Source organism: Mustela erminea, chromosome 15 (assembly GCF_009829155.1).
Source record: "Mustela erminea isolate mMusErm1 chromosome 15, mMusErm1.Pri, whole genome shotgun sequence".
NCBI lineage: Eukaryota > Metazoa > Chordata > Mammalia > Carnivora > Mustelidae > Mustela > Mustela erminea.
The window spans coordinates 70179025-70206564 of record NC_045628.1 but is presented as its reverse complement, the minus strand read 5'-3'; the positions used below and the strand labels follow the sequence as shown (position 1 = coordinate 70206564).

Sequence of the window (27540 nt, the reverse complement as noted above, 5' to 3'; positions counted from 1 at the left end):
AGAGAGAGAGAGCGAGAGCGAGCACAGGCAGACAGAGTGGAAGGCAGAGTCAGAAGGAGAAGCAGGCTCCCTGCGGAGCAAGGAGCCTGATGTGGGACTCGATCCCAGGACGCCGGGATCATGACCTGAGCTGAAGGCAGCTGCTTAACCAAATGAGCCACCCAGGCATCCCCAAATATAACTTTTTAAAATAGCTTTATTTGATAAATGAAAGCAAATATCAAAATAAAAAAAATTTAAAGCAATTTTGTGAACTAAACACATTAAAACAGAGTTGGACATCTTTTATCTTCTCCTAATCAGTGTTTTGTCTTATCTGTCCTATTCTTACTCTGTTCTTAAATTTAACATGAATTCAGTTAAATATCTGCTGAGGATTATGGCAGGTACCAGACAGAAAAAAAGATGAATAAGATATATCATCTTTTATTACAAGAAAGAAAGATATATGAATAATTAACAGTAATGGAAGGCAGAAGGAAGAAGTACTACTTATGGTAAAGATAACATGCTATTGGAGAGAACTTTAATTTTCTGCCTGATTGGATTTTTGAGTAGGCCAATAAGAAACAACAAGTTTGGAAAGGTATTTCCTAAAGATCAATTTTAGAATAAGAACTACCACCTAAGAGTTTAATTGCTATGAAAAAAAACTGATACTTTTTTATTAATGTGGAAGGAAGACCTCATGTGATGCTTCCAGCATATCCTTTTATAAACACAGCAAGTTAAAAACTTGTTTTCAAATTATGAATTACTTCCTCAAATGAATATATTTATAATGGCCAATCTGATTTTATATTGCTTTAGTATTCTTTATAAACACAACAATATTATTTTTTTATTTTTATTTTTTAAGCATTTATTTATTTGACAGCAAGAGGAGAGAGAGAGAGCGAGCTCGGGAGCACAAGCAGTGGGAGTGGCAGCCAGAGGGAGAGGGAGAGGCTGGTTCCCTGCTGAGTAAGGAGCCCAATGCAGGGCTTCCACAATTCTGGGATCATGACCTGAGTTTAAGACGCCTAATGGACTGAGCTACCCAGGCACCCCAACACATGATAATTTTATAGGATAAAATCTAATCTCCAAAAATGTTTATCTAGGAACATGATCTGACTGTTTTATTTCAGAGTTTTAAGCATAAAAGTAGAATTTATCAGATAATGTTCTTAAAGTCATTATTACTGAATAAAAAGACATTTATAATCATTGTAATTATAAACTTTGTCAAATTATACCTAGTAAAGGAGGGGCTAAAGCTTTATATAACTGTTGATCTCTTGTTTTAATTTTCTTCACCTACAAATAAAATGTTTTAGAATTTTAAAGTATTGTATTTTTATTAAAGTTTCTTTAAAGTGAGTGTTCAAGCTTTGATTTTTCTCTTTACTTAAATATTTATTTGCTTTTGTCTTCCATCCCCTGCTTTAATGATTCAGCTCATTGTTAGGATCATTTTTCTATCTTCTTATTAAATTTTCATGTAAAGTTATGCTTCTAGGCTTGGTTTGAATTTTGTGGGACTATTGCTTATCTACTTACCACTGGTATTTTGTCAAACATACAAGTATAATATAAAAAATCATTACTAGCCTTATCATACTTAAAACTAATTGGTCCCTACTCAGTAAATCCTTTTCCTAGTAACTCTTCCACAAATTTGCTATCCTCTGTGTTTTTTCGTGCACTTACTGACGTCTAACTTGTTACATATTTTACTTTTTTATGTAATACTAGGTCCCTGTCCTCTCCTCCCTTAGAATTTGAGTTCTGTAAGGGCAGGAGTTTTTCAGTTTTGTTAACTATTCTTTCCACAGTGCCAAGGAGAGTCCCTGGCAAATAGTAAGTACTCAACTTGCATATTTTCCATATGACTAAATGAAAAGTCCTGACTCTGCCTTTAAGTAAAGGAAATGGATGCAAGGGTTTTACAAGTTGAGGGAACATAGTAGAGAAAGCAGATGAAGCAAACTGCTGTTGTGCAAGCAAAATTTACCCAAAGAAATACTTTGTTTGGCTCACTGAAAAGTTTTCTAGTTACGAATTTTTAAAGAAATTTTTATTTTATTTTTTTTCTAGTTATGAATTTTATTTCCTTTAGGTACTTCGGGCAGTTCTCACTACTGTTTATTGTCTCCTACCGTAAAGGCATACACTGTTAACTATTTGAATATTGTGATCATATGAGTTTGTGATACCTTGTGTAGAAGTGTGAAATGCATAGCATGCTTATGAGAAAGTTATTGAGCTGCCCTTGTTAAGTAAACCTATGGGAAGTAAAATTGGTAAGACAATTTAAACTCTTTTAGACCTTAATTATCCTATAGTGATACTTGGACTTTAGTCGCTGGATAGTGGAGAGAAAGTGTGATGTGACCTGAGCTCTGGGGTTGAGTGGTAGATGGTTCTTTATCCTAGGGAGTATCAAAAAGGATCACTAGATGAGGAAGAAAACATTTCTGTAGTAAAATATATTTTTGACAGTCAAATCAGGATTATTGGCTTTTAAAGAACAGCATTTCCTCTATAATATTTTTTCATCTGAAATTATACTTGAAGGTGGTATTTTCCATTCAAAATATAATGCAAGCCTCATGTGTTATTTAAAAAGTTCTAGTAAAACATAACCAGTGAAATTAATTTTAATAATGTATATAATTTAACCTTATATATCCTAAATATTATAACTTCAACATATACTCAGTTAAAAAATTATAAAGGATATTTTGCTTTATTTTTTTTTCTGAATCTTCAAGTCTGCACGTGTTTATCACACTTACCACCTAGGACTGGCCACATTACAAGGCTCAGTAGCTATACATGGCTAGTGGCTTCTCTATTGGACAATGCAACTTTTAGGTTTGGTTTTAATTTTGGGAGGTCTGTCATTTATCTAAATAGCATTGGTAGTAGGTTGCTTACTGGCAGTTGAAAATCATGTTGGGGGTGTTTAGCAAAGAGATATGCTATATGAAGCTGTGGAAACATAAAATATCATTGAGAGAGAATGATTTTATGGGAAGAGAAACCAAATAAATAAGTTTCAGCAGTTCCCATCTTTGAACCAAAGGGCAATGGGGAGGAATTTGAGGATCATGAAAGCCAAAGGGGCAGTATTTCCAGGAAAGTAAGATGTACTTTTCATACCATGGCTAGGTTGAAAGGTTTATGCTAAGTAAGATGCATTGCATTTATCCGTGTGCAACTCATTTGTGACTTTATGAAGAAATGATTCAGTGGAATGGTGGAGTCAATTTATTTACCCATTGTTTTGGATCTTGTGAAAGCACTTCTCTTTCCTAGTATCTTGTGGGGTGTGTGTGTGTGTGTGTGTGTGTGTGTGTGTGTGTATGTATTATCATTATAATAAGTTTTATACCATTTCAGTTTCCTTTGAGATCTCTCCTTTAGTCAATTTATATAAAAATGGGCTGAAACCATTTTTATTCATAACATTTTATTTCTTTAGTTTGTGTTGAGAGTGGAATTATTTAACCTGAGTTACTTATCTGCAGTTATTCTGGAAAGGGCTTCAGGTAACAAATTGTCATTCAGAAAATTATCTTAAAAGCTAATGTTTCTGAATTTCATTAAGTTTTGAATAGCAAAAGAAATATATGGTATGTTTAAATTATTAGGTATGGCATTATGAAAAATTCATATGTATTTATTATGTCAGCAGTCTTAAAATTTGATATTCTGAGTATTTTTAGCTTGAAAATCTTTTCTTTTCCTTTAGTCATCAAGAGTTCATATAACTAGAGCTGTCCTGGAGCAATTTTTATCCTTTGCAAAATACCTTGATGGTTTATCTCATGGAGCACCTTTGCTAAAGCAGCTTTGTGATCATATTTTATTCAACCCAGCCATCTGGATACATACACCTGCAAAGGTATAAATTTCATTCTCATTCATTTTATTTTAGTGTAATATTAATAACATGATCTAAACTATGCAGTAGAAAGCATTTGGATTTTTTCAGCGTATCGTATAGTCAACCTGAAACAGTTGTGTTACTAGAATCAGCAACCAAAATATTAAATATATAAATATTAAAATAACTGAAAATTATTATATTGATACAATAACTGCATTCTGAAGTTAGTGGTTGTATTTCATATCTTTCCAAGAAAGAATTTGGTACACTGATTATTAAGACTAAGAAAAGAGAATGTAATAGGCAACTAATTATATAATGATAATTACAATCATTGTGACTGAAAATTGCTTATATTGTGAATACAGAGTTTATATCATGATTGTAAATTTCTTTGTTTTAAAATAAACATATACATTGTTTTTTATATATCAACATAATTTTTTTTGAATTTTGCATACCTAAATTTAACCCTGTTATACTCTAGTGGAAATCAGTAATGGAGTGATATTCTTCATGAGAGTGGGCTGCCTTTTATGGTTTTCAGATTCCACATAACTTTGCTTAATTTATAAAGGGTCTGACTTTTATTATTGTTCAGCATGTTAGTTGTGATGCTAAGCTCAAACTTTACGTTTGTTCACTTTTTAAACAAGTTGTTAGACTTATCTCTCTACTTACATGGTTAGATTCTGATACTTTGACAATGGGTTAAGAAAATTTGGAATTATATTAACTCTTAGGATATATGATTGTGTATATTTTTTCCAAATGTGATATAGCTGACTCATGTTAGTTCTGTACCTTTGAGCTGCTGAAATATATTTTGATTAAGGGCTTTAGGTTAGGTAACTTTTAAAATAATTTAATCTTCCTATCAGTTACTTTTGATCTATTAACTCATTTAAAATTATTTCATTGTTAATAGCTGCAGATTATCTTTATTAAAATAAGTTTTCTTAGAATGTGTTGGCTGCATATTATTTTTGTTTAAAAACATAAATACTATTTAATAAATAGTTATTTTTAACCTCATAATAAATGGTTCTTTCTTGGCCTTTACTAATTTGCATTTAAATTAGAATGTATGTATATAATATAAACTCTTGAGGCATTTTAAATTTATTTTAATGCTTTGTTAATATTCTGTATTAGGTTCAGCTTTCCCTATACACTTACTTGTCGGCTGAATTTATTGGAACTGCTACCATTTACACCACCATACGCAGAGTAGGAACAGTATTACAGCTAATGCACACATTGAAATATTATTACTGGGTCATTAATCCTGCTGACAGTAGTGGCATTACACCTAAAGGATTAGGTAAGTATAATACTACCACTCATTCATTGTACTAATACTGTTCTATATCCTGAGTACTATTATAGGCACCAGAAGTGCACAGTTATGAAAATATCACTGAACTACTGTCTTTCTTAATGTAACCTTGTATATTGAGAATTTTTTGTGGTAGAGAACTTTGTTTATAGTTCTGAAATATTACGTTATTTTTAGAATAAAGGCGGGTAAAAAATAATATTCTACCTTTTAGCTGATTGCTTTTTGTGCTCAGGAAAATATATTTGTAATATTAAAATTAGCTGAAGTTGATTATGGCCAGATGTTCTAATACTGCTGTTTCAACCCTTTGAGATAGTTACCTTTCTTTATGTTTTTCCCCCAAACTTTACCCTTTAATGTAAGTGTAGTAGAAACTAATTTAATACTTCATTGTATTGTTTAAAAAATATTGCCAGGGTGCCTGTGTAGCTCAGTAGGGCATCGGACTCTTGGTTTTAGCTCAAGCTATGGTCTTGAGGTCTTGAGATGGGGCTCTGCCTTTGGCTCCATGCTCAGTGCAGAGTCTGCTTGGGGGTCTCTGCTTCTCTCTGTGCCATGCTCATGTACATGTGCATGGGTGTGCTCACTTTCTCTTTCCCTAAAATAAAATAAGTAAAATCTTAAAAAATAAAAATAAAAAAAATCACCAGTTTCCTAATTATATAAAAATACATACTCATCATAGAAAATAAAATGATGGAGAAAAAAAATATACATAACCCAACCCCGGACATAAGAACTGTTACAAGCTTGGTGTATGTTCTTACACTGTTTTTCATTGTATTAAATATGTGAAATATTTAAACTCTTACAGAACTGAGATTTTCTTGATCTTTTTCTGTTTTCTTCTTGACTGTACATAGTAATCTAAAAGAATGTACCATTTACATATTTCTAAAATTTTGATCCTATAAATAACAGTGATCTATTCCTTTGTATATAATCATTTACTTCCATCTTTGATTTGTTTAAAATTACTGAGAGAATAACTATGTAGTATGGGAGAGTGCTTTTCTAAGCTTAATAACAATAGTGTTGAAAAGTATTGTTTCATAAAAATCTTTTTAATAAGGGAAAATAACATTTCACTACTTTAATTTTCATTTATTAGCTTATGTTATGCCTTTTATTGATAGGACTTTAAAAATTGTGTGATTTGCAATCTGGTATATTATTCTGTCATTCATGACTTTTTTGTTGCTTTTAGTCTTGATAATGCCTTAAAATTTACTGAATGTTCACCATGAGTTTGAATCTACACTAAATATCCTGTTTATTTTGTGTAGTCATTTATATATAATGTAATTATATATGCATAGACATGTTTACCTCATACACATTGGACTATGTACTAAATTGTCAGTATCACTGTTATGTCTTCAGTTTGGAAACTGAAAGCTGGTACAAAGTAACAGAACTAAAATTTGAATCATATCTCTGTGATTCAACACCTTTTTAAAACACTGTATTCTAATAGTTTCTTTACCCCAAACAGATCATATATTAATACATATTCATTTCTGCTTCAGAAAATGAATTTCTAATTTATAGAAAGTTGCAAGAGTTATACAGAGAATTACCATATTCCCACCGTGTTTTCCAGTATTTTATATTTTACCACGTAGACTTTCTCATTCTCCATTTTTATGTAATATAGTCATATATACATGCATATATTTTTTCTGAATCAGTTGAGAATAAATTATAGATGTGATACTGCATTACCTTAAATAGTTTACAGTTTGTGTTCTAAAAGGCATAGTCTTAGATAACCAAGGGCAACCATTAAAATGAGGTAATTAACATTAATACAATGCAATCATCTAATCCAAAGATCGCATTTAAATTTTACCAATTATTCCAATAATATCCTTAATCTTTTTTTTTTTCCTCTGAATCCTAGTCAAGGATTGTATATTGCATTAGTTGCCTTGTCACTTTAATATTCTTCAATATAGAATAGTTTTTTGTTAGTATTTCTTTGTCTTCCATGACTTTGATATTTTCGAAGAACACAGACAAATTACTTTTTAGAATGTCCCTTAATTTGGATTTGTTTGATATTTGCTCATGGTGATCCAGGTTTTTCATTTTTGGTTGGAGTCACTTAGAAGTCATACCAGTTCTGCCGCATCATATCATGTCAAGATGACATGATATGTCATGTCACCGAGTTGTCTTATTACTGGGGATATTGATTTTGCTCATTTGATTAGTGTGGTGTTTGCCAGGGTTCTTCATTATAAAATTAACTACTTTCTCTTTTGGAATAATAAGTATTTGGTAGAGAAATACATTGAGACTGTGTAAATATCCTGTTCTTCAACAAACCTTTGCCTCCTGGTTTTTGTTCATCAGTGACTCTTGCCATAATTGATCTTTATTATGATTGCTGCTAAATGGCAATATTTTCTAAGACATTTATTTGTTTGAATTCTATAAGAAGGAACGTATTTTTTCCTCTTCCATTTATTTGTTCATTTTATATCAACACAAATTTTATGGATTTGTTTTATTCTGTGTATTATATTGATAGTTGGCACGTTTTCTCAGCAAAGGGCCACACAGAAATATTTTAGGCTTGGGAAGTCATAGAGGCTTTGTTACAGGTAGTCAACTCTGCCAGTGTATAGCAAAAATAGACATAGTCAGTATGTAAATGAATAGATATGGTTTGTTTTAGTGAAACTTGAGAAATGTTAAGGCTTAATGGATTTAGCCCAGCAACTATCCCGTGGATTTTATCATTATTTATTGGTTAAGGTTGTCCCACATTTGGCTTGTAGGAGACCTTCACATGAGATTTTGGTTCTTTATGACAGATGTTTATAATTATATAGTACTAGCTCTCTGCCGCAAGATGTTTTTGCTTCATTTTGTATTTACCCAGTCCTGGAATCAACCATTTCTCCAAAGAGCCCTGGTTTGTTGTGGTAGATGTGGGTTTTGGAAACCAAGATTTAGGTATTTGGTGGGCTTGTTGTACTTACTGCTCTTTGAGTGGCATTGCTTCTAGGGATTCTGCGTGGATCTAGGAAATACAGGTTTATACATAGAAACCTTCCTTTCCAGTTTAAAAACACATGGTTCAAGGAAGCCTTAAGCTTATTATATTTATAGCTTTCTTCTTTCAATAGTGAAAAAAATCTGCCTTAGGTGATCTTTAATAATTTATTTATATATTTGCTTATTCTAGTTTATGAAGCAGTTTTTTGACATGTGCGCCATCACCTTCTCAGATTAGACATTGCCAGTCAGTCCTGACCATCCCCTCACCTCTAACTCTGGCTGATCCTTGTCACCTCTTTAGACCTGATTATTTCTTCGCTGCTGACCACACTAGTAGCCCATTTTGTCTCCTCACTCTGACCCTGAAGTTCCTGCCAGACTTAGTTGCCTCTTCAGCCCTGCCAGCATCTGGTGTTTCCTTGTCCTCTGCTTTTTTCTCCCATCCCTAGACCCTCAAGCCTGGCTGGCTCTGGCTTCTTCAAGGAGAGGGGAGGGAAGAAACCAAATACATATATTTTAAAGAAAAGTTACAAGAACCTGGAAGGGAATTTCTTTTTCTTTATGGGTTATTCTTTTTTTTTTTTTTTTTTTTTTTTTTTTTTTAGGATTTTATTTATTTATTTGACAGACAGAGATCTCAAGTAGGCAGAGAGGCAGGCAGAGAGACAGAGAAGCAGGCTCCCCCGTGAGCAGAGAGCCCAATGAGGGGCTCGATCACAGAACCCTGGGATCATGACCTGAGCCAAAGCAGAGGCTTTAACCCACTGAGCCACCCAGGCGCCCCTGAGTTATTCTATTTTAATGCATCTTTTTATTTATTATTTTTAATGTATCTTTTTAATCTATCTGAAATTAACTTCGATATTTAGTGAAATGTGAGGATTTTACTTGAAACACAGCTTTCTACATAACAACTTTTTTCAATACCATTTTGAACTGAAATGCTTTCTTTTTCTTTTAAGGACACTGTAAAGATAATTTGTACACACTAGCTTTTCATAATAATAATTCATTTGCAGGCACTGACTTGAGAAGTAGGGTCTTTTGGCTTTAGCTCTTATTTAACACTTTTAAAATTATTATTCTGTCAGGTGCATTATAAAAAACTTATTTATATTAATACGGTACCATAGTAATATATGATCTTAGTTAACAAGTAGAATAATAAAAAGGTTTATAAATAAAAACTTACTTATCTCCCAAGGAACCATTAGGACCAGTCTTACATTCATCTACCTCTTTTTCTCTGTTCATACAAACACCAACTTACACATGCCTACATGTAGATGCTTCAAATTATAGGAGTTTCAAAGTTCTATTTTGAATACATCATAAATGCAAATATGTAAATATGTAATAAACCTCATATGGGTCTCACCAAACTTGAAAGGATATTACCGTAAACCTGTATTTACCTATCTTTGGTCATTATCTTCCTCCCATTCCCAGCCACAGAGATAACACTATGCTCAATTTTGTTTCATGTTTTCTTTTATGTTTATTATGCCTTTCCTTACTTGAATGCTTATTACTTTTTAGTGTGCTTTACTACTTTGCTATTTATATGTGTATTCCTAAGCAATTGACTGTTTAGCCTTCTGTACTTTACATAAATAGTATCATTTGTGATTTATGTCACTTTTATATTTGTAAAATATCTGTTTATTCTATTTTATAAAATAAGGATTCGTATTATGTATATAAATAAGACTCACACATATGTGTGTATTCTTCTGCAATATCCTCTTTACATTGTACCATGTCTGAAAATAGTAATTATAGCTAACATTTATTGAATACTTATAATTAAAATGGACCAGGCACCATTCTAATTCCTTTAACATGTATTGCTTTGTTTAGTTCTTATAAAATACTCTGTGACATAAGCACTATTATTACTCTCATCCTTACAATTAAAAAAAATGCTCACTAAGATAATATAAAACTTGTCCAATTTCATTAAATGAAAGTAAGAAAATTATTACTAAGATAATGGCTGTCTCTAATGGGATGGAATGGAGCTGAAGCATGTGATCAAGGTATGGCTCAGAGCTGAGGACTGGTGTAGGGTGAGGACTTTAGTATGCTGGAACAAGCCGGTGCATAGCCAATTATTAAATATTTAGGGATTTTACAACCTGGTTTTTAAAACCATTGGTAGCCTGAGCTTGAATTCAGTCATAGTGGGAATATTTATATAACAAAAATCACAAGTCTGCCGTTATTTAATCTGATTCAAGTCAGGACCTCACCCCTTCACTCGTGTAGTTCCTTTATCTGCACACCAATCGTTAATGGATTTCTTTGCCAGGTTACTGTGAGTGTTCAGTATCTTGACCTAATACACGTGTTCATTTTATACTAATTCATTAAGTTTTACATTTACATCTTCTGTATTCATTTCACAATGAAAAACAGGTTTGTTTGTGTTTTTGAGATGAAGATCATGAGCAGATAGGGAGGGGCAGAGAGAGAGAAAGGGAGAGACAATCTTAAGTAGGCTCTCTGCTCAGTGCAGAGTTGGATGTGGGACTTGATCTCATAACCCTGAGATAATAACCTGAACCAAAATCAAAAGTCAGACACTTAACCAACTGAGCTATCCAGGCTCCCCCACAAAAAATATTATTTTTAAGAAATTAATACCGAATGTTGGTAAGGAAGGAAACAGTATTTTGTACACTGTTGGCAGCAGTGGAGCAAAAAATGTTGAGGGCGGTCTGGGAAATGAGAAAGAGATTTCTTTCTCAAGAATAAATGGAATGGATGGTTTGAGTAATAACTTGTATGTAAATATTTGTTGAGTGAATAAAAGATGTTATAAATTATACATATGGGGATTTTTATTTTAAAACTTATGAAGAAGCTATATAAATCCTTATTGCTTCAAGAAAGGCTTGATATTTAAGGGCTTTCATGGTTCTAGCTAAATAGTTAAAGATATAATTTAATTATTATATACTTTGTAAGTTACATATATCATTGAATAATCTCATTTATTGGTAAGTAAATATTTTCAGTTAATTACTTTGAAATTTAGATGTTATGATGGAATTGATAGATACACTAACTGTTGACATTCATTTTCATTTATTGACTCATGAGCATTTTTTGAGTGTCCATTATGATATGTATTTGGTATATACAGGTAACATGGGGGGAAAAAGCTGCAAAGCAAATAATTACAATAAAGTGTCACTTTTTCTGTGCTTTGTTATATACTGTGTGGTGTGAAATTGGAGATAGTCTTTAAATGAAGAAAGGTTTAATTGAAGATGAAAGAAATGTTGAGAAAACTTGGATTTGGGGGAAAAGGGAACCTATTAAATTAATAAAAGTAGAAAAATTTATGTAAACACTTGATGATTATACATTATGAATGAATGGTAATATATTATAATTTTTTAAGAAATAATTCTTTCCCCCAAATCTGACATTTGGTGAATAATTTGAAATTGCCAAAATCTGAAAATTAACATTTGGACCCTTTGATATAACTGAAGTGATATAGTATTAATACTAACAAATACTATAATCCTAATAAATGCAATTTGAAAAGAATTCCATAGTATTCTAACATAATTGCATTAAACTTATTTAATATCATGACGTTACCCCTCCCTTTTTTCTTTTCTTTATGTTTTCTGTTTTATTCTAGATGGTCCCCGGCCGTCACAAAAAGAAATTATATCACTACGGGCATTTATGCTACTTTTCCTGAAACAGCTCATACTAAAGGTAAAATAATTTTACATAATTTAGAATTGTAGTATATTAAATAAAGAGGAATTTTTGGCATTGTTTAAAATCAATACTGTTAAATTCGCAGTAATTACTTTAAATTTATGAGTAGCTTTCAAAATCCTAAAGTAAATCTTAGTGTTAACTTTTGTTAAACTTCACTTTTTGCTGATCTTCTTTGAGATCATCCATTCTAAGGGATATAAGAAATGGACAAAGAACATATGCATAAGAAATGAGCATATAGTTTTTATTCTAGAAAATGAACTGTGTGTCAGTTTGAGAAGACAGACTTACATTATGTATTTTATCACAGTAGGATTTTTAAAAGATTAAGATAAAGAGAAATGGAAAATAAAAGTAAAATATACATCAGTTGGTCCTATAAAGTTTTGTATTATTTTAAGAAAAGAATAAATGGTTAGAAAATAATAATAAGAATACAGTTAGGTGAGCAAAATACGAACTTTTGATAGTGATGGTCAGGCAAATATTAGCAACTTTAAAAGACTAGGGGCACTGGGGTGGCTCAGTGGGTTAAAGCCCCTGCCTTCGGCTCCGGTCATGATCCCAGGGTCCTGGGATCGAGCCCCACATCGGGCTCTCTGCTCAGCGGGGAGCCTGCTTCCTCCTCTCTCTCTCTCTGCCTGCCTCTCCACCTACTTGTGATCTCTGTCAAATAAATAAATAAAAAAAAAAATTTTTTTTTAAAAGACTAGGTACAGTTTTCCAAATATTTACTTAATTATGTGGAAAAAGATAGTTTATGAATTATGGCATATTTAAAGATTTAATGAAAACATCACTACTTGCAAGTTGTTCTTATTTTCTTTTAAAAATTTTCTTTTAATTTTTCTGATCATTTGATGTCTATCTTTATGGTATTAATTTTAGATTTAAATAATATACATATTTTTTAAAATTAGGATCGAGGGGTCAAGGAAGATGAACTTCAGAGTATATTAAATTACCTTCTTACCATGCATGAGGTAGGACATGGTCTGAGTCTTCTATTTTAATTATTTTATGTAAAGTACTAGAATAAAATATTAACTAAAGAATATTGGTGATCCTTATTATGCAGGATGAAAATATTCATGATGTGTTACAGTTACTAGTGGCTTTAATGTCAGAACACCCAGCCTCAATGATACCAGCATTTGATCAAAGAAATGGAATAAGGTATGATTATAATAATGGTATTACTAGCAAACTTTAATTGAGTACAGTTGTGCTTTCTAGAATATCTCCTTCTCTAGGAACTTTTGAATAAATATGGCAAAATCTCACTAAGAAAGGAATAAATGGAGAAAACTAGTATTAATCTTCTAATACTCAAACTGATGAAGTATTTAAAGAATGGGTCTTGGTCTCAAGAAGAGTAATTTATTGATGCTATAGTAAAGATTTCAAGTAGTGTGAAGAACAATTTTCTTTTTTTTTTCAGGAAGACAAGAGATCATGGTATATTTCAGCAAAAGAGAGCACAAGAAAATTATATGAATTTAGGCTGAAGAACTAGATAGTGGCCAAATTTGGAAGATACATAATAGAAAGAAGTTAAGATTTTATTTTGCTGGTGATGAAATAAAGTATTTTGAATGGGGTACCAGTTTGCTCAGATTTCCATTTTGTTAGATTTATAGTCAGCAATGTGGAAAATGAACTAGAGAGGGATAAAATTGATATAGCAAAATCAGTAGATTATTTTATTCATCAGTATTAGGGATGATGAGTTGGGAAGTGGCAATGTAATTGGAACTAGAGGACAAAACCAAGAGAGTTTGAAGTTTAGTTATAATGATTTTAATTAATTATTACTTGATTAGTATTCTTACAAACGTTGGCCTATAACGTAGCCCTTTAGGGATTCTCCTTTTAATTTTTCTGAAGTCTAAATTATTAGAACAAAGAGGAAATCTAAGTTAGACATGTGAAACTCAGTGAACTTCTCCAGGTTGTAGAAGAATTTGAAAAAAATACACCTGCCAAGGCATTTTAGTAGTGCTTCTTTTACTTGGCCATTTATATCAACAAATGACAGTTTTCTAGATTTTAAGGACTCCTTTCCAAGTCAGAGAAGCAATCACATCATTTCTATTGGATGTCCTGTTTGAGTTATCACTGTGACCTTTGAGTTTACAAGCCATGGAGTTTCTACTTTATTTGAAGAAGAGGATTACACATCTAATTATTAAGAACTATAAACATTTTCTTACTATGAGTTGAACTCTATGAATTTGCTGATACTTAACTGTTTACTAAATAATAACAGTTTCATATGGTTCAACCTGATCATATAATAAAGTTATTCTTCTTAAATTATATTTAGACTGAACAATTAGTATCTTTGACCTTAGATGCTAGTATGTCTTTTGTTTATTATATTGACTGATAAGTGAATCAATTAAAAATGTCCTTATCCTTGTGAATGATACCAACCTTAGATTGGTTAGTATGAAATACAGACAAAATTCTGTGTTATTTTGACACAGTGAAAATATGATCTTACAAAGGAAAATGATATTTGGTTAGATTTTTAGGGGACTGAAATAGTAATTAATATGTGTAGTATGAGTAGAATGATTAGACACAATGAATACCAAAGCCTGGTTGCTCATGACTGACACCTGTTAAACATGTCCTCTTGTTACCATTGTGTTCAAAACAGTGACAAAGATGCACATTTCAAAAAAATGTGAAGAATGTAGGCTTTGACTAGAGATATTGAAAAAATAGGCTTTTTAAATGGAACACTTACAGGTCTGCATCTTAGGTACTCAAGGATAACAGTTATATGTATGTATAGCTATTGTATGTATAACTTTATATATAAAATTTATATATTTTATAAAAATACTTAGTATTTAATATTTATATTATATTTTTAAAATATAAAATATAAAATATTTTATATATAAAATTACCCAGAATTTTCTGAGGAAAAATTCTGATTAATTATTTACTAATACTTATATACTATATACTAATAATTACTATATATATAGTAATTATTATATATTATATTATATTATATAGTATATAGTATATTATAGACTATATACTAATAATTACTGAGCACAAAGAATGAACTTAATTGTGGTGATATTTTAAGCGGCCTTAAGAAAGACCATGTAAGGGACGCCTGGGTGGCTCAATTGGTTGGACGACTGCCTTCGGCTCAGGTCATGATCCCGGAGTCCCGGGATCGAGTCCCGCATCTGGCTCCCAGCTCCATGAGGAGTCTGCTTCTCCCTCTGACCTTCTCCTCGCTCATGCTCTCTCTCTCTCTCTCAAATGAATAAATAAAATCTTTAAAAAAAAAAAAAAAAGAAAGAAAGACCATGTAATAGTACAACCTTAAACTCAGCAGCTAAAAATATGATATATTTATATCTGAAAATCTTTGAAGAAAAGAATATGTTAAGTACTTGTCTCAAGTAATTTAGATCATTTGCTGGCTTAATATAGTAAGCTCAAACTGATGAATTAGGATTCACATAACTATCTTATTATATTTCAGGTGAACATTCATTAACTGATTTGTCAGTAAATTTCCCATTCACACTATATTGTAATCCTGTGTTCATATCTTGTTTTGTTAATGAACAACTGTCTAGTTGTAAAGAAAATCCTATGTAATGTGCTTGAGTAAGGACCCCGGATGTTTTTATGTTTCAGTTGTTAATCATAATTTCTGATACTCCTGGGTAGATTTTAAACCTTTCTTATCCCTACAGTTTAAAGTTATTTCTAGAAAACAGGAATTCTGTTGGAGTTTCTGATTCCATATCTGAGTATAGTCATGTTTTTAGACTGTGAGCTTTTACTTTGGTTTTCCAGATTATTTTTACTGTTGAATGTTCTTTCTTATGATTTCCTGAATAGTCCTTTATCTTATATGCATAACTTTTCTAGTCTTACGCTTGGGTTTTTTTTTTTTTTCTTTTTTTTCATTACTGATCTTGGTTCATAAAAGTTCTGAAAATAGATTTCAATGTAAATACATATTCAGGAACTTGAGGCTTTTAGAAAAAATTCATCTTCTAAAAGAAATAGTAACTCTAATGTTTACCTCAATCTGTTCTTCAGTAGAGTAACACACAAATAAGAAACAGTATCAACAATATATTATCTTCTAATAGTATAAGCCACTGTTAAAACAGATGTGACTAGCTTTAAGTAATGTGTTCTCTTTTCTTAATGTTACTGAAACGATATAAAAATTATACTCTATCTTCTAATACCAACTTTCTGTTTAGCCTAGATGACTCCATCTTAAAAACATAAAACGACACTTTATTTTTTAAATAGAATTTAATACAATAAAGCACATCCTAATTTTATCATTACCACCACCAAGTTCAAAGAACTTTCTTAAATTCTAGAATTAGTTGCAAAACAATTAGTTATTATTGTCCCCTACTACCTTATGGAAAAAATGTTTACTTTTATGTTTTGGAAAAAGTTTAAAATTTTTAAATATTTATGAAAATTATAGTGGATATAGCCTTGTTCTTATGTCATGTTCAAAATGACTATATTTGTTAAATTAGGCTATATGTTAGTAGAGACTTCTTTGCTCAAAGTACCAGAAGACTTCTCAAGCCAATTTAAGTAAAAACAGAATGATGTGTTTGTTATAGAAATCTCATTAGGGTAAGAATAAGGAATTGGAAAGGTATAAGGAAACAACTTTACTTTCTCTGCTACTTCCTATATGGTTGCTTTATTCTTCCTTTTGTGTACAGACTCATGTCTGCAAACAAAACAAGGCTGCTTATAGTTTCTGTTTTAAATAATTTTCTAATTCAGGAGCCCAAAAAGTACTAGATATTGTTTCTCAGATCTTGCTCCAAGTGCTCAGAAAAGAGAAATAATTGGGCAAGTATCTATCCATGGTCCAATTAGCGATAAGCAAGAAAAAAAGGTCATCAAGTAGAAATGTCAGGGGCAGTTCTAATAGAAGGGGACATATAGCCTAACTAAGCATGTATCTTACTTAAGATAGATTTTTTTTTTCATTGTGCTAGAAGGCAATACTTAGGAGCAATGAATCACTTTGAACTTTTGAGTATTTATTTGCAGGCCAAATTAAAAAAAAATAGTAAAATTCGTTAGTTTTTAAATTTTTCTGAAGAATTTAAAATCCTGAGAGGAACTTTAGATTTTTTATATTTATAGTTCATTGTAAAGTACATAGTGCTTATATTTTTAATATTTGTAATTGCTTAAAAAGTCATTTATTTTTGTATTTTTTTAGAGTAATCTACAAATTATTGGCTTCTAAAAGTGAAAGTATTTGGGTTCAAGCTCTGAAGGTTCTGGGATACTTTCTGAAGCATTTAGGTCACAAGTAAGTTGATGTTTTTCAAAATAATGAATTGTGGAAATACCCGTTGAAATTGTATTTTTATAGTTTCATATATAATGGAACATGAAAATTGACTTTAATAATCTTACAGCAGAAAATAATAGCTTCCTATTGATTGGGGGGGAGACAAACCATAAGTGACTCTTAAAGTTGTAAAACTGTTTTATGAAAGAATGTTTATTAACAATAGGTTATAGAAAAATTTATAATTTAAGTAATATAGTTTCTTTTTATTTGTTTGCTGGGAAATACTGTTCATTTAAAGGATGTAAGAAAATATTTCATCAACTAAAACAAAAACACTTTTGGTTATGATTTTGATCAAAACTTTCCTAACAGGGAATACCATGTATATGAGAGTTGCTCTTTTGCTTACATGCTAAGTCAGTATTTTATTATTTGTACTTTTTTGTAGCATTGAGGCTTATAATGTTTTTGATTTAAAGATCTAGAATATTTCTTTTTTCCCCAAAGCCCCGAATTTAGATACTTTCAAATGTCACTTTCTGATATAAGGAATGTTTTTCGTATTATGTTATCCAGTACAAAATTATTCTTTTTAAAATTCATTTTCTATACAAATGAACCCAAGAAAGTATCATTTAATTATCGCTAGATGGGGTTCCTCTCAAAACCTCACTGTTGCCATTTCTTTTTGGTGCTTAGATTTACGAAGAGTTTATTGATAACACTGATGAAAACTACACAAGATCTAGATAGACATCTGTAACATGCTAAATAGTTTGAAAGAGTAGATATGCTTTTTATTTTGGTTCCAAATCAATAGTCAAGTAAGGGAGAATAGACATACTACAAATATAGGAAATACCTCCCTTGTAGGAAAAAATTATGCATATGTGAGGATCTGTAAATGTACTGGTTGTTTGATTACTGAGTGAGAAGCACATGTACTTTCAAAATTAAGAGAGAGGGATTACTCATGTAACTTTGGTTAAGTAAAAGAAATTGACTTGGAGAAATTAAATAAAGGATTCTAGTCCCAGATGCAAAAACTATTAAGAAAGTACATTTAAAAATATAGCAGTGTGGAAAAGATAAGCCTAACTAACCTGCAGATAAAAACATTCACTGGAAAAATACTGTTACAGAGTACATAATAATTGCAATTAGAAATTTTACTGTAAGTTTAAAATGTAAGGAATGAATTGCTTCTGAGGAAGGATTACTACTAAGCAGATGGTATAACACAGAAGCATTGGATCATGGACTAACAAAACTTTGGAGGGAAGTTTCTATTTTTGTTGAAGAAAAAAAAAATCTATACAAATAAAAATGAAATCAGAGGAAGCCTAAAGGAAGATAAATTGTGTGGTTGGCAGAGTGAGATACACAGAAGATAGAAATAAAAACAAAACGATTAAATATGTATGGTTGGAAATATAAGAGTTCAGAAGGATCAAAGAGAAAATGATTGATATTGAAGACACAGAAATTCCAATAATGGTATAAATTGAGTTTCCAAATAAAAGCAGAACAATGGGACTAAACAAATACTTAAAGCTATAATTCTGCAACGTCCTAATAAAAGATTTTGCCATCCATATTAAAAACGTCATGTTGTGTACCAGAGAGAATTTTCCTAGAATGGTCAGTTCAAAATTAAACTATTGTGTTTAAATGTAAGTCAAGAATCTTTTATTCAGCAGTGTGGAAATAAGAAGAAAATTTGAGTTGGGCATTGGACTTTTCTATAACATTTTTCAATAAAGGAAACATAGAGCAACACCCATAGGATATTGAAGTGAAGAAAATGGGAGCCAAAGTATCATTTTAGTAAAAGGAATGCTGCCAAACAGGGGCGCCTGGGTGGCTCAGTGAGTTAAAGCCTCTGCCTTCGGCTCAGGTCATGATCCCAGGGTCCTGGGATCAAGCCCCGCACCAGGCTCTCTGCTCAGCAGGGAGCCTGCTTCCACCTCTCTCTCTATTTGCCTGCCTCTCTACCTACTTGTGATACCTGCCTGTCAAATAAATAAATAAAATATTAAAAAAAAATAATGCTGCCAAATAATCTTTAACCATACAAGGAATTATTTTTCTGAATAATTATTGAGAAAATTTCTGGGGACAAAGTTCAGCCAATCAGGATGACTGGGAAGACTATAGCTAAGTACTACTGGTGAACACTGAATGAATTTAACAGTAAAACTAAGCCTGAAACAAACATTTGAATTAGAGTGACAGACCAGAATTTACTTTTATATATCTTAGTAATGTAGAAATGCTACAGTTACAATGAAGTGGGAAAGGACTAAGGAAAGACAGAAAGTAGAGTAAATCCAAAGAGTAAGAGGTTATCCATAAGAAGTTGACAAATGATGTATTAGAAACACAGGCTTACTGACTAAGATTTGATGGCACAGGGGAGATGAAAAATTAAGAGTAAATATATTGAATTTATCGTTCCTCATAATGGGAAAATACACTTGCTAAACACATAGAAGACTTCTTATTCCTTTATAGCTACAGAGTAAGAAATTTGGCAAAATTATAATGCTTTCAAGATATTAATAAGTATAAATAAATCAAAGAATAATACATGTAATGGAATCTTTAAAAAATCTATGAAAGTTGGAAGCATAATGTAAAATATGACTCTAACGCCAAACATCTGCCATGAAGATAAATGCAAAAGTTTTTCTAAGTCACCTATTTTAAGAAAAAAGAAAAACAGTTCATCACAGTAATAAAATGCAGATCTATATGCAAGAAACATACCGAAATAAAGTGATTTAGAAAGGCTGAAAATTAAAGGATATTTAAATGTTATACCACATGTATACAAATGAAAAAAGCAGGAATCATAATCTTAGCATTGGACAAATTAAAAGTCAAATCAGAAAGCAAAAAATACCATAAAGAAGGACACATAGTGTTAAAGGGTGAAACTTTCATGAAAAGGAATTTTAGGTGAATTAGTACAATTACCATTAATTTAAAACATTAAAGCAAATTTTAGTTCACCTTCATTCATAAAAATCAAAGGGGAAAGTAATATAAATAATAAGATAAATCTGATTAATATATTTGAAGTCTGTATCATGTTAATAAAATAGCTCAGTGCCATGGAATATTTATGGAAATTTGACATGGCATTGTAGACATCAAAGAAAAATTCTAAAATGTAAAAATAAAACAGAGAAGGTTCTCTTATTAACATACAGTAAAGTTAGAAAATAGGAACAAAATTAGAAACCAAAATTTCTTCTACCTAGAAAGTTAAAATTAATTGAATAACTTTTGTGTCAAAGAGAAGATGCACACAATTTTACAGAATTTTTTTCAGGATTTTATTTTATTTTTCATCCTGGTAAGTGTACACTTATTCCCATCCCCTATTTTCCCCATCCCCACTCATCCACCATCCCTCTGGTAACTATCAGTTTATCTACTGTAGTGTATAGTCTTGGTTTGTCTCTTTCTCTCTCTCTCTCTTTTTTCCCCCTTTGCTTGTTTGTTTCTTAAGTTCCACATATAAGTGAGATCATACGGTATTTGTCTTTCTCTTACTTATTTGCTTTGCATTATACTCTCTAGCTCTATCCATGTTATTGCAAATAGCAAGATTTCATTTTTTAATGGCCAAATAATATTCCTTTGTGTGTGTCTATAAAGATAAATATTTTTGTCCATTAATCTATCAGTGGACTCTGCACTGCTTCCATCGTTTGTCTATTGTAAATAATGAACATAAAGGTGCATGCATCCCTCTGAATTCATGTTTTGTATTTTGGGGGTAAATACCCAGCAGTGCAATTCCTGGATTGTAGTATAGTTCTGTTCTTAATTTTTTGAGGAACTTCCATGCTGTTGTCTACAGTGACTGCACCAGTTTGCATTCCCATCACATTGCAAGAGCGTTCCTTTTTCCTCCACATTCTCACCAACACTTGTTTCTTATGTTTTGATTTTCACCTTCTGATAGATGTGAGGAGATACCTCATTATAGTTTTGATTTGCATTTCCCTGATAATGAGTGATATTAACATTTTTTCAAGTGTGTGTTGGCCATCTGCATGTCTTCTTTAGAGAATTGTCCGTTTATATCTTCTGCCCATTTTTTAAAAAAGATTTTATTTTTTTATTTGACAGGCAGACATCACAAGTAGGCAGAGTGGCAAGCAGAGAGAGGGGCGGGGGAAAGCAGATGCCCTGCTGAGCAGAGAGCCCAGTGCAGGGTTCAATCCCAGGACTCTGAGATCATAACCTGAGCCCAACGCAGAAGCTTAACCCACTGAGCCACCCAGATGCCCACTTCTGCCCATTTTTAATTGGATTAGTTGTTTTTTAGGTTGAGTTGTATCAGTTCTTTATATATTTTTGATACTAACCCTTTATCGGGTATGTCATTTGCAAATATCTTCTCCCATTCTTTGGGTTGCCTTTTAATTTTGTTGATTGTTTTCTTTGCTGTGCAGAAACTTTGGATTTTGATGTGGTCCCCATGGTTTATTTTTGCTTTTATTTCCCTTGCCTCAGGAGACATATCTAGAAAAATGTTATTATGGCTGATGTCAGAGAGATTATTATCTGTGCTCTCTTCTATCAATTTCATGGTTTCATGTCTCACACTTAGGTCTTTAATCAATTTCAACTTTGTTTTTGTGTATGATGAAAAAGTGGTCCAGTTTCATTCTTTTGCCTATGGCTGTCCAGTTTTTCTAACACCGTTTGTTGAAAAAGCTGTCAATTTCCCATTGTATATTCAGTCCTCCTTTGTTGATTACAGAATCAATGTAAAGAAATTTGTTGCATTCCTATGCATTAAGAATGAAGTAGCAAAAAGTGAAATTAACAAAGCAATTCCATTTACAAATTTTTTTCTGGATGCAGAACTGTGAAATTTTATTTAATATTATCCTGAATCTGTATTTGGAATATTTTTTCCATTCTCTGTTGGTGGTTCAAGTTACTTTATTTTTTTAAATTTTTTTATTGTGTTATATTAGTCACGATACAGTACATCATTAGTTTTTTTTTTTTTTTAAAGATTTTATTTATTTATTTGACAGAGAGAGATCACAAGTTAGGCAGAGAGGCAGGCAGAGAGAGAGAGAGGGAAGCAGGCTCCCTGCTGAGCAGAGAGCCCAATGCGGGACTCGATCCCAGGACCCTGAGGTCATGACCTGAGCCGAAGGCAGCGGCTCAACCCCCTGAGCCACCCAGGCGCCCCAACATCATTAGTTTTTGATGTAGTGCACCATGATTCATTGTTAGCATATAATTTACAGTTGCACCAGAAACAATAAAGTATCTAGGAATAAAACTTAACTGGAGAGATGAAAGACCTGCTACCCTGAAAACTATAAAACACTGATGAAAGAAATTCAAGAATATGAAAAGAAATGGGAACACATTCCATACTCACGAGTTGGGAAAACAATATTGTTAAAATGTCTGTACTACCCCAGGATACCTGGGTGGCTCAGTCCGTTAAGCCGCTGCCTTCAGCTCAGGTCATCATCCCAGCGTCCTGGGATCGAGTCCTGCATCGGGCTCCTTGCTCAGCAGGGAGCCTGCTTCTCTCTCCACCTCTGTCTGCTACTCTGCCTGGCTTGCGCATACTCTCTCTCTCTGACAAATAAATAAATAAATAAAATATTTAAAAAATATATTAACAAAATGTCTGTATTACCCAAAGCAATCTACAGATTTAATGTAATCCCTATCAAAATACCAAAAGCATTTTTCGCAGAAGTAGAACAAATAATCCTAAAATTTATATGGAATCACAAAAGATTAGACCCCAGATGGACAAAGCCGTCTTGAAAAATTATTAAATTCCAGATTTAAGTTCGATTACAAGGTAGTAGTAATTAAACCTGTGTAATACTGGCATGAAAATAGATACACAGATCAGTATAACACAATGTAAAGCTCAAAAAAAGCTCAAAAATGATGAGGACACACTGCAGAATTAAAACAAAAACAAAAACAAAAACAAAAAAACCTTCAAAAACCTATGAGCTAGAGCCAAAGAAGTGTCTAAGGGAAATATCCATAGTTATAGAGCAATAAAAAGAAAACACAGAAAAAAATAATCAAAATGTGTAAGTTAGGAAATGAATAACCAAATAAATGGAAGGTAGGAATTAATGATTCAGGACACAAAAAATCATTTAAAAAACTGTTTTTTTTTTTAAACTCCCGATATAGATGGATAAGTCATCATTAATCAACTCAAGAAAGGGCAAAAGTGTGAATGTACAAAATTATAATTTCCATAATTAATATACAAACAGAAAATTAAAAGAATTTTACATAATAATTTTGCCCAGCTTTTCCTAGAAATTGATAAGCTAACCTAGTAGAAACAAGGAAAAGAATATGAATGAATGATCAGCTCATAGAGGAGAATGCATGGCACATAAACATTAGAAAGGAATGGAGTCCTACTAGTAATAAGAGAAATAAAGGGACACTAGTTCCTCAGTTGGTTAAGCACCTGCTTCAGGCAAGGTCAGGATTCCAGAGTCCTGGGATCCAGTCCCCCATCTAGCTCTTTGCTCAGCAAGGAGCCTGCTTCTCCCTCTGCCTGCTGCTTCTCCTGCTTGTGCTCTTTCTCTCTCTGACAAATAAATAAAATCTTAAGAAAAAAGGGAAATCTAATCTGAAACTAAATTAAGTTTAGTTTACATCAACCTAAACTTTTGATTAGTTTAGTTTCAACTAAACTAAATCAATTAGTTGATTGACATCAATATATTAGATTGGATGTGGGGGGAGCAAGCATTCTTATACATTGCTAACTGGAGCATAAGTTACTATAGTACTATTTGGAATGCCGTGTTAATTTTGATCAGTGTCTGTCAAAAATACAAATACATATACTTTTTAACCCAGCAATTTATTGCTTATACCCATTTGAAAACATGACCCTTCAGAGTTATTCATTGTTCTGCTGTTTAAAATTGGAAAGGTTAGGAGAAATCTTAAATTTCTATTAATAGAGAATTTGTTAAATCATGTATCGTTCATTCATTAAATAGAATGTCAGCAGTTGTAAAACAAAACTATTGAGATAAGTCTTAGTTATGTTGATATCACAATTACATTGTTGCATGATTAAAAACAAATAGTATATATAGATGAATATGTACTGGGTGTAGTTTTGTATAAAAGAGAGGATATAAAAATATAGTACTTCCTATATTACATTAAAATCTAGAAGCATATGTAAGAAACAAACTTAAGAACAGTGGCTCCTAGGGGCGCCTAGGTAGCTCAGTTGGTTAAGCCTTTGCCTTTGATTCAGGTCATGATGCCAGGGTCCTGAGATGGATCCCCACTTTGGGTTCGTTCCCCAGCAGGGAGTCTGCTTCTCCCTCTCCCTTTATTGTTCACTCTGCTTGTGCTCTCTCACTCTCTGATAAATAAATAAAATCTTAACAAAACAAAACAAAACAAAAAAACCAGTGGTTCCTAATGGGGAGTTGGTAGAAATGATGGTGAATGTGGATCAATTTAATCTTTTAGGCATGCAAATATTAATAACATTGTTTAGGAAAAAAACATGCAAATATTTAAAATAACAAGCAACTTAAAATCTTGGGAGAATTTTCATTCATTATTTTATTGATGGAGTTGAACTGAATAAAAATCAATGACTGATTAGTTTAAATGAGTTGTTCTTGATTGGTGCAATCATGGAGTAAAAGGACTAAGGTAACACTGAAATTAAGTGTTTTCTTAACTACTTAGCTACACAGGGAATTAAGTCCAAATGATTTCTATCAATATGATTATAAAATTAAATCTTATTGTAAAATATAATATTTAAAACAAAGCATGTATTATTTGATGGTTAATAGAGATAATGGTTAGTAAAATACATGTAATTCATTACCTTTCTATTTAGACTGCATAGGTTTGGATCCTGGCTTAGTCACACATTTTCTGAATAGTTTTTAAAACATTCTTGAGCTTCAGTTTTTATCCCATAAATGAGTAAAACCATATTGCTTCCCGCACTGAGTTTTAACGATAAATGATAAAGTAGACATAAAATGGTTAATCACAGTATATTGCAATGTGATAATTTAAATTGTTAGCAAAAATGTAATAGGTACAATTTAACATGTAATTCTGATAAAAGCAGAACATACCCTCAATAAGATATTTATCTTTAATATAAAATTTAAGTATGACATACTAGCAGCATTCAGATCAGTGAGATAAGTTTTTCTACTAAAATTATTACTATTATTGTTCAAGATTTGAAAAAAAAATTAGGGAAGAGGAAATAGGTAGTATTTATGAAGGGTTTGATTAAATACCTAAGAGCTTAAGAAAATCATCTCTAAAATTTAAGAAATGAGATATCACCCAAACTTAGTGTCTCATTTGTGTATAGAGCAATTATCTGGCAGGAAATCTTAGATGAGTCCACAGATGAAGCTACACTGAAGTCTGGTGGATTGGTCCCTCGTAACACCTAGTTTATAATTTCTATCAAGTGTCTGGAATATAGGTTGTTAAATCCGTACACTTTGTCAGCTGAACTAGAGATAGGTTTGAAATCTGTCACTAAAATTGAGAAGTCTGTTCCAAATAGTATATACAGCCGCTCTTCCCTCCTGGGGCTGGAACTTAAATCTCCTCTACGGAAGTGTGAGATGGACTTACTCACTTGCTTCCAAGGATAGTGAAACCTGGCAGTGATTTTCAATATTAATTAGGGCTAGCATCAACAGTCATACAGCATCCTGAGGTGATGTATTTCCTGATACGATGTGATGAAAAAGACACTTCATCTCTGTGGTATTATTTTATAAGAAAAATAACTCAAGCCTAGTCCAGAGAAAGCATCATACATCCCAGATTGAGGGATATTGTACAAAACACTTGACCAGTACCCTTCAAAACTGTTGAAGGGCATGAAAAACAGTGGGAAACTGCTACACACCAGAGGAGTTTAAGGAGAGATGATGACTAAATTTGAGGTAGTATTCTGGATTGGATCCTGAACAGAAAAAGGACATTAGGAGAAACTAGTAAAATATGAACAAAAAGGGTAAGCCTGGTGGGTGGTATTATGGAGGGCACATATAGCATGGAGCACTGGGTGTGTTGCATAAACAGTGAATTCTGGAACACTGAAAAGAAATAAAATTAAATTTAAGAAAAAGTCTATAGTATAGTCAATAATACTGTACCTGTGTTGATTCTTAATTTTGACATATGTCTCATGACATATGAGATAATATATTAACACATAGGGAAGAGATAATATATCTCTTCCCAATGAGAAGAGATATATTATGATGAGATAATATATTAACACAAAGGGAAGCTGGGTGAGTAATATAGGAGAACTATCTGTACTATATTTTTAACTTTTCTGTAAATCTTAAAAACTTCCAAAATAAAAAGGTACATAAAAATGAGAAACATAGGTTACCTGGGTGGCTCAGTTGGTTAAGCATTCCAACTCTTGATTTCAGCTCAGGTCATGATCTCAGGGTCATGAAAACAAGCCCCACATCAGGCTCTATGCTCAGCAGGGAGTCTGCTTAAGATTCTCTCTCTCCCTCTGCCCCCATCCCAAAAGATGGAGAACCATAACTTGGATGTATGCTTGAGGAGAAAGCCAAACTGTTCTTTCATGGAAGTAGTATTACAGTTATCCTCAGAACAGAATCTAACAAATGATTCAGATAGATGATCAAAATGCCTAAATGGCTGTACTGTAATACAGTTATGATCATTTTAGCTTCTATAAATTTTTTATTAACATATAATGTAGTATTTGTTTCAGGGATACAGGTCTATGATTCATCAGTTTTACACAATTCATAATGCTCCCCATAGCACATACACTCCCCAGTGTCTGTCACCCCCACTCCATTCCACTCCACTCCACTCCAGCAACCCTCAGTTTGTTTCCTGAGATTAAGAGTTACTTATAGTTTTTTTCCCATCTGGTTTTGTCTTGTTTCATTTTTCCCTCTCTTCCCCTATGATCCTCTGCCTTGTTTTTCAAATTATACATATCAATGGGATCATATAATAATTGTCTTTCTCTGATTGACTTATTTTGCTTAGCATAATATTCTTTAGTTCCAACCACGTCATTGCAAATGGCAAGATTTTGGTGTTTTTTGATGGCTGCGTAATATTCCATTGTAGGTATATGTGTGTATGCATCTATATACCTATGTACGTATATACATACATGTT

At 32.1% G+C, this 27540-nt stretch overlaps 1 protein-coding gene across 9 annotated transcripts in view; it reads left to right on the top strand.

Moving 5' to 3' along the window:
* The window catches only part of NBEA (neurobeachin), a 678194-nt gene that overhangs the window by 161843 nt on the left and 488811 nt on the right, over window positions 1-27540 (top strand). For all 9 annotated transcript variants that reach the window (XM_032314437.1, XM_032314438.1, XM_032314436.1 and 6 more), the window contains exons 12-17: window positions 3740-3892; window positions 5033-5201; window positions 11887-11966; window positions 12896-12958; window positions 13054-13151; window positions 17233-17325. In XM_032314437.1, coding sequence (XP_032170328.1) covers window positions 3740-3892; window positions 5033-5201; window positions 11887-11966; window positions 12896-12958; window positions 13054-13151; window positions 17233-17325 — 656 coding nt within the window. The remainder of the gene's footprint in view (window positions 1-3739; window positions 3893-5032; window positions 5202-11886; window positions 11967-12895; window positions 12959-13053; window positions 13152-17232; window positions 17326-27540) is intronic.